We start from the raw sequence: 20,288 nt of genomic DNA, 5'->3' as shown, positions 1-20,288 counted from the left end.
CACTAACATTTTTCCCCACATCATCCTTGGAGCTGATCAGGTCCTCCATCTCCAACTTCAGTGCCTTATTGGCTCTTTCCAGCTCCTCCCTTGAACCCTGGGCCTCATCCAGAGCTCTCGCCAGGGACAGAGCCTTAGTCTCCTTCTCTCTGGCTTCGGCTTCAGCACGGTCTCTCTCATCTGCATATTTACTGGAGATACTCTTCTCCTCTGCCAGCATCTGGACACCAGAGAAGACGGAAAACCATGGATAACATTTAAGGGTGTAATGCTAAAGTAATGCAAGTGGTAATGCCGCAGATTACTTTTTTAGATATTAGAACTGTTACCAGTTTTGACTGACCTGGTCAAACTTCTTCTGCTTCTTCTCCAGGTTGGACACGTTTTGTCTCTGGTTGTCCAGGTCCATCAGCGTGTCCTCGAGCTCCTGCTGCAGACGGTTTTTGGTCTTCTCCAGCTTGTCATAAGCAGAGGCCTTCTCCTCAAACTGGTTGTTTGCTGCCTCCAAATCTCTCTGCAAACGTTTCTTACCTTCTTCCAGCAGCTCGATGTTTCCTGCCATTTCATCAAGCTTCTTCTTTGAATCTGACAACTGTAGACGGAAGAAGGCCCTAATTATTTGTTTTGTGGTTTTATTATGTCTACATTATGTCTACGTTAACTTTTTAAGATTGTTTCAGCAGTAGATAAACATCACTGAAATCTCTCTGAAAACCTTTATGACTTCACCTCCAAATGATAAATGAACCTGTAAATTAGTTTGAACTCTGACCTGGATGTTGAGGGTGGACACGTGTCTCTCCACATTCCTCTTGGCCTCCATCTCCTCTTCAAGCTGCTCCTGCAAGCTGTTCTTGTCGTCTTCCGCCTGCCGCAGCTTTGTAGAGAACTGCAGTTTCTGACGTGTCTCCTCAGCCAGAAGTTCCTGAAGCAGCACACCGTGTCAAAGGTCAATACTTTAAGTCTGACTTATCAGCAAGCATTATATAGTACATTTACTTGTCACAGTAAAGGTAACATATAGACCACCGATACTCAACTTATTAGCTTCACCTGAGGGAAACTTTTGCAAAATGACAGGAGGTCAGGGACCAGTTATAAACAAACAAAATAGGCAAATATATCTGTCATTTTTTTATTGAATTGCCAGTTTTTAACCATTTAATGTTGGCTGTCACTCATCTTTGCCAAGAGGCTAATCCAGTCACAGCAGTCCCACACAGGTCAGGGGTACACAGGGGATCTTTTCCCCCAGACCCCGAAAGTTTTGATCCTTTTTATTGCACTCTGGCTCATTATTTACATTCAAAGTACAAAAAAATCCCAGTGTGAATGCATTTGATTTCAGTCTAAAAATAATTAAAATAATAAATTAATATCAGCAATGTACATATATGCTGTTTCAGCTCTAAACGTTACCTGTGAGTCTTGGAGTTGGGAGGTAAGGCTGGAAACATCTTTGCTCAGTTTGATGTTCTTGCCCTCTGCTTCATTCAGTAGATTTGTCACACTCTCCAGTTCAACCTGTACGAAGACAAAGATGGATTTCTGGGACTTTCCTTTTCAGCATATCCATGTGGTAGCTTTTAAATATGCGTGCTTTGCTATGTGCAGTACTGATATAACTTCTGAATGTCATTTACAGTGATCTTAGAGCAGCGCTCTCCCAGCTCGGCCTTCTGCTTCTCGCTGTCGGTGAAGCGTGACTGCAGATCTGTCACCTGACCTTCCAACTTCTTTCTCTTGTGCTCCCCGTCTTGTTTGGCCTGAGTGAGCGAGTGCACCTCCATGGTCAACTCTGATGTCTCCTTCTCCAGAGCTTGTTTAGCTTTATCCAGGTTTGATTTCACCTGAGCAGAGGAGAGAAAGTACAAGATCAATATCCTGTGTATTGTATAGATGAAAAAACAGGAACAGTATAAACTTATATAAACGAGATAAATGACACAACATTTTTCTGAAATGATGCAGGCCTACTCGTTTGGACTGCTCCAGCTGCTCTGTGAGCTCCTCCACAGCCTGGGTGTTTTTCTGTCTCATCTCCTGTATCTGCGACTCATGAGTCTTGTTCTCATCATCCATGGCTCTCTTCAACAGGTTCACTTCCTGCTCTCGTTTGGCCCTGGATAAATGGATCATGCAGATGTTTGTTTATTTTAAAGCTAGTACAAAGCCATCACTCTTACACCTGTATTTTACTCAAGCATTCTATGAACAAGGCAATTATATCTCTTTGTTTGTTTGTTATCTATGTATTATTTATTTTCTCCAAAATGAATTGTACCGTACTCACATTCTTAATATGTAATGACTTTATATTGTTAAATTAATACAGTTTACAGTATGTCAGCATTGTATGGCCGACCTTAGTTCCTGCTGTGTGGCAGTGGTGTCCAAGGTGTCCTCTAGCTCAGACTTGAGCGCCTCCAGCTCCTCCCCGAGGTCCCTTTTGATCTTCTCTGCTTTGTTCCTAGCCGCCCGCTCAGAGTCGAGGTCCTCCTGCAGGTCAGAGATGTGTCCCTCCAGCTCTCTGATCTTCTTCAGAGCGTTGTTCTTCTGAGCTGTCTCATCTTCTAACCTGAGGAGGAAGATGAGTGTATCAAGGATATTTGCAAGCATGATAGAAATGATAGAAATAGCATCCAAGAAGTTCAAAGCTGATTTGATATAAAGGAGGTGCTACTTTGCCTCAGATGTGTTGAGTTACTGGACTTTGTAGATTCAGGTTTATTGGAGATAAAATTTGTCAATGGGTACTATTTTTATTAATTCTCAGGATTTTACCTGGCCAAGGCGTTCTGTAACTCCTCCTCCTTCTTTGCAAGCTGGGCCTTGAGGTCAGCGATTTGGGCCTGCAGGTCTGCTATCTGCTCTTGCATGTCATTCGACTCTGCTTCCAGCTTACGCTTAGCCTTATCCAGCTCCTGTCGACCCTTCTCTTCCTTTTTCAAACGGACTTAAGTACAGCAGAAAGATAACAATTACTATAAATGTCTTTAGGTTCTGGTGGTTTTGTTCTTAAGGGTGTTAATGCATGACAATCCATATCAGATGAGTACCCTCTAGTTCAGAGATCATGGACTCGTGTTTATTTTTGAGCTTGGTGAGGTTCTTTGACTTCTCCTCTTCCTCTGCCAGGTTAGAACTAAAGTCTGCAATCCTCTCCTCCATCAGCTTCCTCTCCTACAAAACACAAAGTAGGTAATCTATTTCTCCTTTTGATACAACTCTCGTAATAAGCGTCTGACCAATATAAGGGTCTCTGAAAAATGCTGTTTGCCCATACTTACCTTCAGCAGCTTGTTGTTGTGGTCCTCCATCACCAAGACGTCGTCCTCCAGCTTTTTGATCTTCCCCTCACAGGTAACCTTCTCCAGATGCAACTTTTGACGAGCGTCTTCCTCCTCCTCCAAATGTTCTTCCAATTCCTACAAAAAGAATACCGCAGCTTCAGTTTCTGCTGCTGTTTCCTCACATAAGCATACATGACTGAGCATGAAGCTCCTCATGTATATAACAGCTACAAGAAACAATAACTCAGGAGGAACAAGAAACAGATGTGTAGACCTGCATCTGCTGTTGCATCTTCTTCTTATCCACTAGCAGCGCCTGAGCACGTTCTTCCTCTTCATCCAGTCTCGCCTCCATCTCATGGAGGATCTCCTCCAACTCCTGCTTCTTTGCCCCCAGACGGACCCTCATCTCCTCAGCCTCAGCATACAGCTCTGTCTCAGCTTGAAGCTGCTCCTGCAGTGCATTCCTCTCCTCCAAAACCTGACACACACAGACAAAATGAAATTGTCAGTAGATGTCCAGTAGACCTTTAACAGGAGCTTCTTTTTATTAGCTTGGTTTCACACATTTATTAAATGAAACACTGAGAAGAGGCATGAAATTGGTACTTTGACACAGTTTTTAATGGCTGTGGCATTCACTGGCAGCAGCAGAAGGTTTAGAAATGTGTTTGTGTCATTGTTGCAGATTTCATCATTTACCGATGTGTGTTTCAGGGTGATTTCCTTCAGCTCAGATTCAACCTTTGTAGCAACTTCTTTGGCTTTCAGCAGCTCTTCCTCTTTCAGACCCATCTCCTCCTCCTGCCGGGTCACTTGGAGCAGAGGCTTGACCTGTGGTTCATAGTTTGTAATTAACAATAGCACATGAAGAATTCATTCTAACACGACATTAGAATATTAGAAAAGCCTCAAATACAAGGTTGAACTGTCATTTTGTTGCAATACTATGCAGAACGATTTGCTAACCTTTGTGAAGAGTCTCCACCACTGCCAGTTCCTTAGTTTGAGGTAGGCAGCACAGTTCCTCTGGATCACTTTCATGGCTGTGAGTTGCTGTTGCAACTTGGAAAATGCCCTTTAAAAATATAGTGAAACCAATATATCATGTATGATATAAAACGTGTTTTCAAATTTGCAGTAATGAAAACTACAAAAATTACAAAAATGTTAAGAAAGCATTCTTCTAATGTAAAATCCAAAGTGCCAAAATACTGTCTAAAGGATTAGATCATCATGAGATTAACTGAACTTAACAGCGTGATACAGACAGCATAATTTATTAGAGGGTGAAGTATGTGTGGGGAGGCTTGTATATTCATACTTCCTGGCCAGGAAGCCTCTAGCCTGGGCCTGGAAAGCAATGATGACCACAGTGATCTTCAGATCTCTCTCCTCCTCCAGCTGGGCCAGCACTCCAGTGCGGAAGAAGATCTTACTTTGTCCGATCCTGTACAGGTTGGGGTCCAGGTCCAGATGCTTGATCTACACAAACAGGAGATCATTGAGGAAAAGTGAGCTCAAACAGGGTATGAAAACTTCTGAATAAACATACATTTTGAACTTATATGTTTACCATGAGGCAGCAGGCTTGTTTACCATCCATGAAACCTTTGGGGATAGCGCTAGCAGCCAGGATCTCATAACTATCAGACAGGAATGATGGAGAGATGCTCAGTATGGTAAGAAAGGTATTCTGAAATATTATAATCTCTCGTAGCACTTTACAAGTCTGAGATTTTCCTCACCGCTGGCGGAACTCCTGGAAGACGATTCTGTTGGGAAATCCTTGTCTGCAGATTCTGATCCCCTCCAACACACCGTTACACCTCAGCTGCTCCAGGACGAGGTAAGCATCCAGCTTCCCTGCCTGCGGAGAACATGATTTTGGTTTTAATACATTGAGTTTTATAAAGGAAATACATATAGATCAACTATAATCTGTACATGTAAAAGAAACACAAGTATCAATTTGATTGCACCATAAGGCAACAGAAGAAAGTGCTGGATTTTCTTTTATTTCTTTCATAACATACATACAAATCTCAACTGGTTATCCTTCACGGTTACAGCAAGCCTGAAAGTGCGCCCTGGATGGATCACCAATCTACCACAGAGGCTAACACATTTAGTAACAGCTGCAATATTCCCCTTTCATCAATTTTACTGGGCAAATCTTATTTGTTTTAGTTTTCCCCCACTGTGTAAAATAGACTGCATGCTTTGCCATAAATTATAGTGTCAATGAGATTGCACTTTTCTTTACCCTTTTCTCGTGGTTGGGAATGATGCATCTGACGAAGTTGGGCTGGGTGTTGTGGAGTGTGGTCATAAGTTTGGCCAGGGACTCCTTGTAGAGCTGTCCCACTGTGCGGAACATTCCCTTCTTGGTCTTTGAGGCGCTCGGCATGGAGCTGTCGGTCATCTTGGCTATTGTGTCAAGACCCACCACTCTGTCCGCTGAAACGAACAAATCATTACGTTAACAGAAGAAAAAAAAACTGTGTTCACTCATCTTAAAATGTCGCAGGATCTAATCTGTTTGCTCCCTATCGTTATTGGAATTTAAATATGCGTACAAATGTTTCAAGTGAATCTGATGGCACAATGTTTTGTTTGTACAAAAAATGCCAACATACAGATGAAAGACACGGATGGGACTAGAGTTAGACATTTTCAAATCCTTGCGGTAGAGGCTTTACTTCAAATATGCAACGTACACATCATTTTATTAGAACACCGACAGTAATGTTCACTTGCTATAGAAGTGTATTTCAGTTGATGATCAAAAATCCAAATTCCTCAGTATCACTGCACAAAAACTTTTTTTTTTTGGTTGGTGAGCTGATGTTTGTTTAAAACCGGCAAAGTCAGACCACTCACCATCTTTCCAGAGGTCTTGCACAAACAGGCTGGAGGAGTTGTTGAGCAGCTGTGTGACATTGTCATTTAGAGGGTCCATGTTCTTTGTCAACCAGGCAGTGGCGTTATAGTCCACCTTTAAAGCAAAAAACATCAATTTCATTTGAGCTTCCCTGAAACATATTTACACTGACATTATTTTTATAATATTATACACATCCCATCATACTCACCCTCCCAGCGTAATGGAAAAGAGAAAACTCTGTCTTGCTTTTGAGCTGTTTAGGTTTGGCAAATTTCACATGGTTCCCTTGTGTGTTCATGAGTTTCTCCACAAAGGAGACGTCTGTGGCTTTAGGGAACCAGCACTCTTCATCCAGCAGGGCCAGGATGCCAGGAGGGTTGTTCTGCAGAGAAAATGTTATCACTAAGTTTGACTTAACTTTAAATAAAGACACATCATAATAAATCATAAAACATCTGCACTAGGTGGGAGTACGTACAAAGCTCGACCTATGAAAGAAGTGAATTTAAAAGGCATTGTGTTTTTATTGTCTCAACAGCACTCACCGGCCTCTCGATGAGCTCAATGCAGGGCTGCAGGTCGAGGCCGAAGTCGATGAAGTTCCACTCGATGCCCTCCCTCTGGTACTCCTCCTGCTCCAGGATGAACATGGTGTGGTTGAAGAGTTGCTGCAGCTTCTCATTGGTGTAGTTGATGCAAAGCTGCTCAAAGGAGTTGTCCTGAAACATCCAAAAAGAACCAGAAATGATGATATGATACGAGAAAAATTTAAGTGTCTTGGGGCGACTGTGGCTCAGTGACAGAGTGGATCGTCCTCCATTTGAGAGATTGGTGGTTTGATCCCCACCTCCCCTGGTCCACATGTCGAAGTGTCCTTGGGCAAGACATTGAACCCAGAATTGCTCCCCGTGCTGCACATGGGTGTGTAAATGTGGTGTGTGAATGGTTACATTAGTTCAGATGGTATGTAGATGTCCACTGCCATCAGTGTGGATGTCTGTGTGAACGGGTGAATGTGACACTGTGAAAGCACCTTGAGTAGTCAGAAGACTAGAAAGGCGCTATATAAGTACAAGTCCATTCACCAATTACCATTCATGTTTAGTAAGCTACATGTAAGCTCTTTGGATTCTGACTCATCAACATGTCCTCACCTCAAAGATCTCAAAGCCGGCGATGTCGAGGATTCCCAGGAAGGAGGCTCCCTGGCGTTTGGTCTTGTCTAGGGCCTTGTTGACTCGGCCCAGGATCCAGCGGAACAGTCGCTCAAAGACAGCTTTAGCCAGAGCTTCAATAGCAAAGTCAGCCTAACAAATACACGCACAGAGAGAAGCTATCTGATGAGAGATCAGACTGATGATGTTGTTTCAAACTCAGATCACAGGCTTAGGAAGTGTTCATTAAATGCAGTATTTTTTCCCCCCCGCAGTACCTGCTCTTTGGTCTGTGCCTTCTGCACTACCTCTCTGCCCACTTTGATTCGAGGGGTGAGGATGGCACGGGTGAAGTCTGTCACATTGATGCCCTGCAGGTGACACACCTTTTGGGCCGCTAGAGAAAAAATATGTAGGTACACTTACCACAAGAATTCTTTCTCTTTTTTTTGTGCCATGGGTAAAACAAGTTGAAGTGAATTTTATATTGTAGTATGTAAAAATGGTTAAAGTTTCTAAAAATGAGACATTGTGGTGTCTGACCAGTGTTGTCAGGCATAGTGGCCTGCTCCTGGTTCCTCTCTTTCTTGAACTCAATGTTTCCCAGCTGCATGACTGTGGAGCACACCTTCATGATGTCTGAAAAATAGGGAGATGACAGTTAGCATCAAAGAGGAACAGCAGTGGCACCTCCAAGCTGCCTATTCTTCCCTCGCCAGAGAGTTAAGATCAGAGTTATCACAGATACCGGTTCTCTCTTCCTCTGTGAGTCCCATGATCGACATTGCCTCCATGGTCTCTTCATACATCTCATCGTCCTGTTGGCCAGGGAGCTGAACGTGACCCGCACTCAGGAAGCGGTAATTACTGAAGGGCTCCAGAAGAAGCTCCTCTGAAAATATAAGACACAACGTTGGGCAGTTTGTGAATTTGACAGTGATGATGTACCACATGTGGGTTGTTACTGTTCAGCAGGATTTAATATTACTGCGATTACGGAAAAGAGAAAGGAATATGTTTTAACTGACCACGCAGTTTGCCCTGGGCGCCGGCGATCATGTAGTAGAAGATGTGAAAAGCTCTTTCTGTCTTTGCTTGTCTGATACAGCGAGACTTCTCCAGCAGGTCTGAGAGTTTTAGCTGTTAAAGAATACCTACGTGTGCTAAAGAGGGATTTGTCAGCTCCATAAGATCAGAGTTTAATTTGTCTAATCTACTTCCCTCTCTGTGACATATTTTATGTGAGTAAGATTTTAAAAAGACAGACACATAAAGAATAATAATCCACAGGTATCATATGAGATTTGCAGTGCACTTTATAAATGCCCTATGATGAATTACAAATCTAAAAAAAAACTTCAATTATTGTAAATATCAAGCAACAATCCAAAAGCAAAAATTAAATCACATCTTGGATAAGCCATGATACTGAATTGATACTAAATGTGAGATGCGTATCCTTCTTAAGACCTTTTCATTTCCCTAACAAATGTGACTTTTTGCCCAAATAAAGGTTGTTTCTCCAGAGCGAGAAAATCTCACACAGACAGGATACAAGTCTCAATGTTGGCTCCAACAATGTAGCCGGTCACATCAAAGTTGATACGGATGAATTTACCCTGTGAGAGAGATAAAGGAAGAACATGTTAAACGCTGAAATGCTGTGATAAACAAAACACTATCTAAATACTCACATCAGATAACAAAACATCAAAACTGCTTCTACTTCTGAAAATAGCAAACTCACAAATCGGGAGGAGTTGTCATTTTTGATGGTCTTGGCATTTCCAAAAGCCTCCAGGATGGGATTGGCCTGTAGGAGCTGCTTCTCCAGCTCCCCCTAATGACAACAGTGGTGTACAGAAACATCAGTATTATTCACTGATTGGTTGCTGGAGGTGGTTGTTGTAGATGAAATAGCTCAGGTTGGATATGGGATGGGAAAGGTATTTCAGAGTAATATCATGGATGTGCGAACGACAAGATGAAGGACTGGATGAAAAAATAATCAGATCAACTCCACAGTTATCAATAAAACTCCTGACAAGTAAATCTGTAAGTAGCTGCAATATGACAATAGAATACCTGACTAACCCTTGACTTTCTTCAGTATATTACATAATACAGACACATGGCTTAAAGATCCCTCCATCCGTTTGAGAGAAAGTGTTAAAATGAGTAAAAGCTGCTGTTGCTGATGTGGAAACAGAGAGGGAAATAGAAGAGTGAGACTATGTTATGTTAGACAAGGCTGTCCAGTTATTTTAATATTACAAAACCTTTAATGTATCATTGTGTCAGAAAAGTAAAGTGATTCTGATTCACAAACAGCCTTCTAACGTGACTGCTGAGCCTGTGGACTGTGGGTGGAGCTGGGTGATGCTCGGAAAATGAGGCAGACACCCCGTCACTCTGTATTGAGCTAATCCACCTGATCAAAGGGGCATAGCATCGTGGTCAGGCGCTGAAGATCTCTACCTTAAAAACACCCCTGTTAGCTACACTGTAAACGAGCTAAAGCCACGAAGAGGACAGGGGCACGACCTGTGTAAATATTTTGATAAACGTTGAGATGAGAACAATGATGACGATTAATGATGGACACATTCCGACATTTTGCTAACTTCGCCAAGCTTAATTTTGAGTTCTTACTCAACAAAAAAAGTGAATTAAGTCATTAAAAGTCTATCTTTTTTTATATTTAAGGAAAAACAGAAAAGATACAGACCAGCTGAGGAGGTGCAGTTCAGAGTTGGCAGAGCAGAGAGGAGGGTCTTGTTCATTTAAGTCACTGGAGGGAAGAAAAGAAAGAAAAGAAAAATAGAACACAGCAAAGTGGCAAGAAAGCGAAAGAAAGCTGATGGAGAGGACAGTTCTTAAAACAGTTTGAATAAAACGCCCACGCAGATAACTAATGAGTAGTTGAGTCAAAATAGTGCTTGACGGAGAGAAAAAGTGAGAGCAGAGAAAAGAGATAGACCCAATGCTAGTTCTGTTAAGGGCGAGGTTCGTGGGAGCCTCAAAGTCCTCATGAGGACAGCACACTGCACAGTGTTACCTCTGGGGCAGAGACCCTGAGGGTAAGTGGGGTCAGTGGCGGACAAAAGCATTGCTTTGTCCCAGAAATGAATCTTTCCATTACCTAATCGACACGCCAGAGCGACACCACAAACCATAAACGTCTAGTCAGGAGTCCGGGACGTCAACGTACTCATTCTAACTCAACCGCAGGGCGAATGGCAGGTTGAGAGAACGAGGAGGAGGGGAGGGAACGGAGAGAAAGTGTGGGGACGGTGTTTAATAGATCAGAACAGGACATGGGCATGCTCACACTGTGCTCGTTGATCTGTGAGAGACCCTGTCACTGCCGGGGAGGCTCCAATCTCAGCTCCACTGGCAGTGAAAGGGTGATCATAAGAAAAATGGATGACACAAAACTCAACATGTTAAACCAATTCAGGAGTATGGAACACTACTCGTCCTTCACTAAACATTTGGCAGGTTTGAAAAGTGACTGCAAGTCAGTAGTACTATGATGATGGTCATGCAGTCTAAATCAGCTGTTGTTGGGTAAGATACAGAGATGACGAATGTTAGGGTAAACACCTTCTATGCCACGGACAGGAAGATTTAGGATATTGACCCTTTGTGTGAGAGAAATCATTACAAACAGAAGGAAAATATTTTTGGGTATCTCAGTAACACCATCCTCATGCACTTTTCTAACTTAAGGAAAGGACACACACAAACACCACACACAAAACACACTCCAGGCGTTCCCCTTTACTCACGTAGGCAAACTGTGCTCCTGATTGTTGCTATTTGGAGGAAATGGCGATATACAGGATTAAATTGGGCAGTTTCCTACATATGTTGAAGAGTGAGGGAACTGGCTGTCAGATCCTAACTTTTAATACGTAACATGATCACTTCACACAGATACTTACAGCACTGCTGTCCTTCTTGCCTTTATGTGAGGAGGCCACAACAGCCAGATATTGGATCACCTTCTTGGTGTTCTCCGTCTTCCCAGCACCAGACTCTCCACTAGAGAGGAAAAGTGAGAGGGATTAAAAGTTGCAGAGGAGAGATAGTAAAAGGGAATGAGAAAGAGGAAGAAGTTAAGCAGAACTGACAGGTACTCTGTTCACAGTTCAATAACCCAATTTAATTGAATGGAAATCATGTGCAGCAGCAGAGATAACTGCACCAAAGTCTGACTCGAAGCATAATGTTATTGTTCAGTCTGCCTACCACACACTGATCCCTATCATGTTCATAATCCACACCTTTTTAATGGGACTCATTTTATTTAATTTTAATATTAACTTTCTCCACTTAGACTTTTAAAGGAATAGTTCAAAAGAAGGTGAAACAGCAATCCTGGCTGTTTTGAATTGAATAAGTGTATCTCACAAAATGTTGATTTATTCCTTGAAATAATTCCTGTAAACAGCACAGAACTAATGGCCTGACACTTCATGGCCACGAGATCAGTGTATATGGTCTGAAAAAAACCTCTTATGGCATTTATAAAATGTATACTATAGATACCCTCAAACTATTCAAAAAGTAAAAGATGTACCATCTTTTAAAATACATTTTATAGTAAAAAACGCATTCTTTCTGGAAAATGATCCTAGATACTTAGAAAGACAAAGCTGAATGATACCAGAGCCACCAGCCAGCCGTCCAACACGTAGACACATCCTCAGACACAGGTCCATAAAAGGCATGGGATGCTCCCTGTGTTAGGCTTTGGCAGCCCTGAGAGGAATCTAATTGCTCTGGCCTTGATCAGGTTTGGTGAGGACATATGACATCTAGGCTCCTACTGTAGGCAGCTGTTAGTGCAGAATACGTTCTGATGGGAGTTTTTTTCTCCAGATGGTCTATTAAACTGTCTCTTCCTGCACATCCTGCTTACTATCAGCAGAGTGTTCCCTGACACTTAAAAGATTTTTTCAAAATGATTGAATCAATTACTTCATATTCATCATATTCCACCAGAGGCACTGATAATATGTGTGTGTTCTTGTAAAATAAAATAAAAGGAGAAAAAAAGAAAAATCATTTTTTGGTTTAACTGTCTACAACTTTTCAGTGTGCAACCTGTGATGGGATCTGTGGAGGTATTTGTTTTTAAGTACTGTTTGTTATTGTTGTCAATTGAAAAAAAACAGTTGTACTTTGGGTTGAAAACTGTCAATAAACATTTGATTGCATTAAAAAAATGAATTATGGACAGGGGAACACACCCACGCCAGCATCACCACCAGCCTATTTTAGTCTGCCTAGCTCCTCAGTGCTTCAGACTTTTCTTGGGTCAGAATTTGGCCATTGCCTCTCTGTGCTTTTCTTTTTTGAGCCACCTATTTTTGGTGATTTTGACTGAGATTGCAGTACGCTTTACATATCTACCTTAGAACCGTGTGTGTTCTGCAGATCTGACTTTCTGGTATCAGGTGACAAGTTGAAATGTGTTTTAATAACAATAAATATATTTATCATGTAAAAACGTATTCTTGCATCGTGTGTGCAATGAATCAGCACCATACCATTTTGCCACACTGCTTTTGGCCAATCAGCTTTTTCTGTAAAAGCCATAAATCAGTGGAACACCCTGCCCGACGATGTGAGGAGCTGCAGCTATCAGCACTTCCAATGCCAACTCGAAAAAAGATAGACAGTTAAAAAGCTTCTCAACTCTGTACTCACTGGCCTGAATTTTCGTTCATGACTTGATTTTATTTGACAAACATACATTTGTGATGTGCTATTACCTGTAGCTTTGTAGTGCGTGTTGTGTGCTCTATTTTGTATAACTATAGTACGTTTGTTACTGTGTACTTTTCATTATTGTGCTGTTTCTTTGTTTTAATTAATATCTGTAGTCCCTTGGCAGCGATGGAATGAATTAGCATTAAAGCTATACTCTGGTACAGTGCATTCAGTTGTGACATTTATGTTTTAAACTGGGGCGGCACGGTGGTGTGGTCGTTAGCACTGTCGCCTCAGAGAGGGGGGTTCCTGGGGCCCTTCTGTGTGGAGTTTGCATGTTCTCCCCGTGTCTGCGTGGGTTTTCTCTAGGTTCTCCGGCTTTCTCCCACAGTCCAAAGACATGCAGGTGTTAATTGATGACTCTAAAGTGCCCATAGGTGAATGTGAGTGTGAATGGTTGTCTGTCTCTGTTTGTCGCTATGTGCCCGGTGATGGACTGGTGTCCTGTCCAGGGTGTACCCCGCCTCACGCCCAATGTCAGCTGGGATCGGCTCCAGCCCCCCGTGACCCCGCGACCCTGATAAGGACAAGCTGTTGAAGATGGATGGATATTTTAAACTGTACACAGTCCCTTTTAAATAAATAAATAAACAAGTAAATTGTTGGGCCAGGGACATCGGCACCCTTTTGAGGGAAAAGAAATCCCTACAGTGTGGTCAAGTTAAGGGAAGCCCTCTGTTAATACATGTGATGCATTCAAGCTCTGCTTCCTGCTGCTTCATGGCCACTATGTCTATTCCATCAGTCCAGTCTTTCACGCACGCAATGAATATTAGACCAAGGAAACTGATGACCCCGGTGAGATGAAATGTCAACATCTCAAGAATGGATTTAGCAGACTCCCAGCTACTTCCCATGACAAACTCTTGCTCCTGTGTGGAAGAATTTGAGGAATATAATCACTGCCAGAATTGACAGAATACACTCAGTGACCAAAAATACAACAAAAGAAGCCAGAAGAACAATGTATGCTGCATGTTTCCATTTTTGTTGAGACTGTTTTCGAGAGTTGTCGATTCAATTTTGTGATAATTTCCTAGGCTGTAATTTGTGAAGAAAGCTAAATGATTGGGATTCCTTCTCATAATTTCTTTATCCATTTCTTTATAGATACTGTCCTGGTCTCTGAGTCTATATTAAACCTGACATCTTGTTCCAATCAACACATTTATTAAGTTTATTTATTAACATTATTTAAAAAATATTTTTAGGTCAGCATACCTGCCCATGCATAATAAATCTGTGACCTGCAAGATTCATAAAGGAATTGAAATAGTTTCACAGAACAAATTCAATTCGCACTAATGCAGATACTTATACGATCATTTATTCTGTAGGAGTAAGTTGTTACAGAAGTTTGAAAGTGTATTTTTTAGGGCTGTCCTGGATTTAAAAAATTCTTAGTTGATTAACCCGCTACAATTTTGTCCACAAATGGATTAGTTGCTAATAGGTTTCTTGGAAATAAATAATTCCCCATTAAAAAAGCATTTAAAAAAAACATAGTATTTTTTTAGTTTTATGTTGATGGTACAATGCCCAAATTCCTTCTCTACATTTCCCACCTATAATGGTCCATGGTGCATTTTTTGATCGTTTTGAATTGTGTTGAATTGTCTCCATCTATATACAAGCACGTCATCCTTAAAAGCGAAGTTAAAACAGGAAATTCCTAAAATTAAACTTACACGCATTTCCCATGATGATGAATTTACAAATACTTACAAATACACTTTATGCTATAAAGGGGCCTTTAGGATGGATTGCTGTCAAAACAATACTGTCAAAGAACATACAGTACAATTTAAGACATGTGTATAAACACACATGCAGGATGAAAATATCATACATGACATTCCATGTATCGAACCAGAAACATTTCTCCCATATATGGCTCCAGAGGCCGGTGGGGCTGAGCACAGCTGTAGCTCAGACTGAAATCTTAAAGTGACTGGACCTGACTAATGCTGCACAGAGAAGGCAGGGATTGTATTTCAGTTCTTTTGTGTCAGTTTATCACATTAAAACCATTTTAAATAGTGCTTCATGGAAGTTTTCTCACATTAGCATAAAACAGGTCATCTTCATGGTTACCAGAGTTGTAAAGAATGATCTTCCTGCACACAGGGATAAATCCTGCCAAACTTTTTCAAAAGTTGCCCTCTGATAAAGAAAGTTTGACGGTGGAGGAAATGGTCTGATGTGATCACAGAATTTGCAGCATCCTGGCATCTGTTAATTTAGAGTAGAAAAAGCCTTGAGGGGGGAGAGCCCGTCCTTTCATTTCCTTTACTGGAACCACTGGATGCTGAGCAGTAAAGCTGCTACTGTTTACTCAAACCTAATACTGGAAATTATTGCACCCAATTTTGCCGCTTTATACCACCAATTTTGGGCCTGCACTTTAGTGGAAATACTCTGGGAAATTATATTTAAATGCTTCTGAAATACACTGTACATTTTACCAGTAAACTTGTCCCTGTCTGGGCCTCAGCGTGGGGCGGTGGCCCTGGTTACACTTCTCGCAAGGAGGGTTATTATTTACCAGCTGTGACAGCGCTGCAGATATTGTTTTTCATCTTGTGAGCCTGTGTGTGTCCTGCAGACACCTGCTGCAGCGAAAACTACCACAGACGTGGCTTTGAGTATTTTGCTAGGTGTGTATATGCCTGTCTGCGGTCGGATTTTGTCACTGAAATGCCTGTCAAGCCACTAAAATGAGAAAACATAACCAAACTGATTGGTTAATTACATCAAAGTAAAGTACAGGCCAGTCCAAACATTAAGCTTCTTGTCCCTGGATGTCCAAGAGATGTCAAAGTTCTCAATAATTAGTTTGAAAAAAAAACTAAATAAACAAACAAAACAGAGATAATCTGATTCTCCCATCAGAACACAGGGCACTACTTCCTGAGCGAGGGTCTGAGAGGAGAACGAGGCCACAGCCTGCTTGGACACATTAGTGCTCATCCAATTTTGCTCCATTTGAATACAACACAATTCACTGCAACAATATCCAACAAAGTAAACTATTCTGCATGCTGCCAGCAACATGTTCAAACATATATCACTTGTTAAATTATGAATGATTTCTTGCTGCTTGAGGTTGGGTGCTGAGAGAGCTATCTCATTTGTTTAACTCTGAGTTTACACAAGCATTATGTTACTGTTCTTTCACACATACACACAGACACACACAGGTGACTGATTTTTACTTACGTGCAGAGAATGGACTGGTCCTCCCGATCTGTAGACATAAACAAAGTTTATTGGATAAGTTTTATGACAACTCATTCACAGATATACAGTGAGGGTCCAGATCACTTAGAAAGGCATAAAAACCATGTGTGAAACAAAAGGAATCTGCAATAACCAAAGTACAAATATGTAATTTTATAAAAGCACATGGACTTTATTTTTTCTCCCCCTTTTGGCCTGAGGATATGTGTAAAGCCATGCACAATAGACTCAATCAATCAATCTAGTGTTAAACTTAAGACACCAGCTGGGACCCAGTCCAATACTTAGAGGAGGCTGTGTGACTTGCCAAGGCTCCCCTGTGCCTAAGGAAACATGTACCTTCCACAAATACTTTCATTTTTAACCATGAAATTTAAATCTGAATGTGCTGAGCAATGAGTCATTATGCCGTCTCCAAAAATACTCCTGGGAGAATACAGGGAGTCCATGTAAGGCTATTTTGTAACTGTATCTTTCAATGCTAATCACTCCTAGGGGAGTACAGGGAGTACTGATGAGAGAAAAGATAACTTTGCTGTCAGTTTACAGCATGAAACCTCTTAGTAAATGACACCTGAAAGGTTTAATGTAAAAATGATCCGATGGGGGGGAAAGACACATCACAGAGCACCAGCAGTTCCTCATCTTCATACAGACGAGCATCATTCCTGTGCAGCATCATCATTTTATCACTCTTTTACAGTGAGCAACCTGCCCTGAACTGTAAACTAGCAGGGATGCTGTTTCTCCGTTTGGACGCGATTTTGGCTGCTGTTCCTCTGGTTCCATTCCTTTTACACACACACACACACACACACACACACACACACACACACACACACACACACACACACACACACACACACACACACACACACACACACACACACACACAAAATGCAGCCTGTTCCCTCTCTGCACTTCCTAATTAAGGCAGATGGAGAGAAAGAGAGAGAGAGAGAGAGAAAGAGCGAGAGAGAGAGGAAGAAGGAAATGTGGCAGAGTCGTGAGCTTTTGTAAAACATCCAAAAACAACACTCAGTCTTGCACCAGAGACTCTGAGAGTAGAGACACTGCAAACTATTAAGAATATTTTTGTGACGCTGATTTGTTCAGGGTAAGTAAAACCCAAAATCTGATTACAGTGGAGCCCTGTCTGGCAAACACAAATACACTGGGTACACAGAGGAATGGCACAGCAGTCATTTGCTGCAGTGAAAGATTTAAGGGGACAGCAAACTCCCTGCGGGAATTTCACATTTTTATCTCTTGGACTTCAAAGACTGACGCACAGTTTCGGAAGAATGGGATCTCAGCCAAGATCGCAGGAAGAATGTCTCAAAGCTTAGGCGAGTTATCAGGATTTGCTGTAGTTATGCACCACTTCAACTCTCTAATATGTGAACTGTTCATACAACCATAGCCCTCGGTGTAGACATCCTGCCTCATAAGTCAGTCACAACTTCATGGGAAATCCAACAAATACATCAACAATAATAACTCCCTGCCAGCCGCAGTGTTAAACAATAAAGGCTCAAAGATGCGTAGATTTATTCTGATTCTTTTGGTAGCTGAGGACTCTTGCAAACGCTTATTGTAGACCATCCTCGAGCTTTACAGTTATTGTAAATACATTATTCTTCATTATGCTTCAAGATGCAAAAACTTGCCTGTTAAAAGAACAGTTTGGGATTAAATATTTAGATTCCAAAGATTAAAATGTATTTTGATTAATGGTCATAATATGAGACCACCAAATCAAAACTTGTAGCAAATCCCTTTTTCATATCCTGTCTAAATAGTGACATTAGTAACTAAGCACTCCTCAGACACTAAAGTGTCTAAAACAAGAGGTGATTTGTTTTTAAATCAGGTATCCTAACGCTTAAAAACAACTTGTGTAAAGATGTTACTATGTTAAAATCTCACGCATATTTTAAGCCACAAGTGTATATTATTGTTAGTATATTACTGTCATTGCTTTTGTTGCTGACTTCATTGTCATAAAAGCCCTTTAAAACCATGTTTTGAATTTTAAAACTAAATTGTCATTGCATAAACCCTGAGTCTAAGAAAACATCAGATTTGTTTAGTTTGGAATAAATGCAGCAAATCAAACACTCTTTTTCAAGTGCACATAGTGTTCTGGGTGGTGCCAAGTGTGTGATTCTCCCATAATCTGAAAATGCAGCTGTATGCGTTTTTCTGCAGGGATGAGCTGAATAAGTGCATTCAGAACACCAATAAATCCTCTGTCTTCTTGTTTACTTGTGACACCGTGTTTACACACTTTAGCTGTACCGGTAAATACAATCATTTCCTGTGCACCGGCCTGGTGGAACTTAAAATCCTTCAGTGTACACATATTAGTGACAGTTGCAGTCTTAGAAAAGCATTAAGCATGAATCCACATTATCAAAGACCCCAAACAGATTTAGGTTGTTTATAACGACAAAGCCAAAAGAATTGAACACAAGCCATTCAGTCTGATGTTAAAGTGTATTTATCCACAGATAAGAGCTGGATACTGTTGCTGCTGTATTAATTAATTAATTATTCTTTTCACATAATCAGCAATATGTAAGAGTTTCCAAACTAATTTCAGCAACAGCTAAATGATCAATTCTTTTAAAATACAGAGACTTTAATTTAAAGAGACCACCTTAAAAATGGAACTTGAGGCTCAGATGTTCATACCGTATCTCAAAGCACTTGCTTAGCTTGTGTGCAGCATAGCTAAGATACTTAACATCAGTGCAGGAGGTTGCAACAATATATGCAATGTTTTGAGTTCAATAATCAGTGTAGAGTGCATAATAAGGTTTTTCCTTTAACCAATAATGTACATGCATATAACGGTAAAATGCTAATGGAAACTGGGTTGACTACAGATCATGAAGTCTATTGAAAAATAAGGTTTACTTTTTTCTTGGGTCAATTCCTCCATTTCATCCTGAGTAAGTAGTTACAGATATCAGTTTGTCTTTGTACACAGAGAGATTTTGGATAATCCAATTTGCTTATGAGCTCTCTAAACAATTACGTCCTAACTTTACTGTAGATCCTGTCCAAACATCCTGTCTCATTGGAAAACTCATCAAACTAAAGCAGGAAAGTACAATCTCAACCCCATTTAATGGGAACTTTAAACTCCGCTTTTGTTGGTATTTATACTGTACAAAAGAGTAAAAAATAGAAGATCTGAATGAGGAAAGGGAGGCTGCTGAAACAGGAAATATTTGACTGTCCTCCACCCATCTCTCAATCCAGATGTCAACTCCTCAGAGAGGACATCCTCACGTCAACATGATGTCGAGTGGGCACGACCCCCTGGAAACACAAGAAACAGATTCTCTGGGAAGCCAGCTGTTCGGAGATTGTACCACTGCAGGCTTATCCAGGAGCCATTTACTGTAAGCATGACTCTGCCACGGCCACTATCGTCACCTCTGCAAGACACTGACTCTCAAATAGGCCATAAAATACCTTTTCAGATTCTTTTTTTTTCACACTCTGTCACCAAATTACTTTATGAAATTACAGCCGTTAGGTTGATTTTGGACGGTGAAAAATAATAATAAACACAGTTCTGCATTAGAAACTATCAGCCTGACAGTGTTAGCCTGCTTGTGGTTTTTATTAACCGCTTTGTCAACATGAGAGAGACAAAATGCTGCCTGCTATCATCACTTAGACAAAGCAAGACTTTTCACAGCATATCACAGCTCACTGACACCAAGCTCTTTAAAGCTACCAGCAAACACTTCAATCTGACAGAAATCACTTGAAAACACATGAGGTCGGCAGCCTGCAACTGCTAACAGCTTGCTTGGTTATGCGTGAGAGCTGTCAATGAATTACACCAGCTCTTTTGCTACGTTGCCATACCCCAGATATCATTCATTCATTTGATTTGATCAGTTTAAGGTACTG

The 20,288-nt window shown here is 41.1% G+C and overlaps 1 protein-coding gene across 3 annotated transcripts in view; it reads right to left on the bottom strand.

The window, feature by feature from the left end:
• myh11a (myosin, heavy chain 11a, smooth muscle) overlaps positions 1 to 20,288 on the bottom strand; it is a 29,874-nt gene that overhangs the window by 4,461 nt on the left and 5,125 nt on the right. For 2 of the 3 annotated variants that reach the window (XM_083938171.1, XM_083938173.1), the window contains exons 4-33: positions 16,335 to 16,362; positions 11,282 to 11,381; positions 11,126 to 11,152; positions 9,082 to 9,174; positions 8,890 to 8,953; positions 8,363 to 8,461; positions 8,083 to 8,226; positions 7,878 to 7,973; positions 7,613 to 7,731; positions 7,335 to 7,487; positions 6,726 to 6,899; positions 6,389 to 6,562; positions 6,177 to 6,291; positions 5,560 to 5,753; positions 5,042 to 5,163; positions 4,870 to 4,939; positions 4,618 to 4,778; positions 4,263 to 4,371; positions 3,996 to 4,127; positions 3,568 to 3,774; positions 3,291 to 3,428; positions 3,060 to 3,183; positions 2,785 to 2,956; positions 2,366 to 2,578; positions 1,978 to 2,122; positions 1,644 to 1,850; positions 1,420 to 1,524; positions 773 to 925; positions 344 to 592; positions 8 to 220 (exon numbers count right to left, since the gene is read on the bottom strand). In XM_083938171.1, coding sequence (XP_083794297.1) covers positions 8 to 220; positions 344 to 592; positions 773 to 925; positions 1,420 to 1,524; positions 1,644 to 1,850; positions 1,978 to 2,122; positions 2,366 to 2,578; positions 2,785 to 2,956; positions 3,060 to 3,183; positions 3,291 to 3,428; positions 3,568 to 3,774; positions 3,996 to 4,127; positions 4,263 to 4,371; positions 4,618 to 4,778; positions 4,870 to 4,939; positions 5,042 to 5,163; positions 5,560 to 5,753; positions 6,177 to 6,291; positions 6,389 to 6,562; positions 6,726 to 6,899; positions 7,335 to 7,487; positions 7,613 to 7,731; positions 7,878 to 7,973; positions 8,083 to 8,226; positions 8,363 to 8,461; positions 8,890 to 8,953; positions 9,082 to 9,174; positions 11,126 to 11,152; positions 11,282 to 11,381; positions 16,335 to 16,362 — 4,100 coding nt within the window. The remainder of the gene's footprint in view (positions 1 to 7; positions 221 to 343; positions 593 to 772; positions 926 to 1,419; positions 1,525 to 1,643; positions 1,851 to 1,977; positions 2,123 to 2,365; positions 2,579 to 2,784; positions 2,957 to 3,059; positions 3,184 to 3,290; positions 3,429 to 3,567; positions 3,775 to 3,995; positions 4,128 to 4,262; positions 4,372 to 4,617; positions 4,779 to 4,869; positions 4,940 to 5,041; positions 5,164 to 5,559; positions 5,754 to 6,176; positions 6,292 to 6,388; positions 6,563 to 6,725; positions 6,900 to 7,334; positions 7,488 to 7,612; positions 7,732 to 7,877; positions 7,974 to 8,082; positions 8,227 to 8,362; positions 8,462 to 8,889; positions 8,954 to 9,081; positions 9,175 to 11,125; positions 11,153 to 11,281; positions 11,382 to 16,334; positions 16,363 to 20,288) is intronic. The other variant, XM_083938172.1, reaches the window with a different exon arrangement.

The sequence above is a fragment of the Echiichthys vipera genome, assembly GCF_963691815.1.
Source record: "Echiichthys vipera genome assembly, chromosome: 2".
Lineage (NCBI taxonomy): Eukaryota > Metazoa > Chordata > Actinopteri > Perciformes > Trachinidae > Echiichthys > Echiichthys vipera.
Note: the sequence above shows the minus strand (reverse complement) of the source record. Positions and strands in the feature narration are given on the sequence as shown.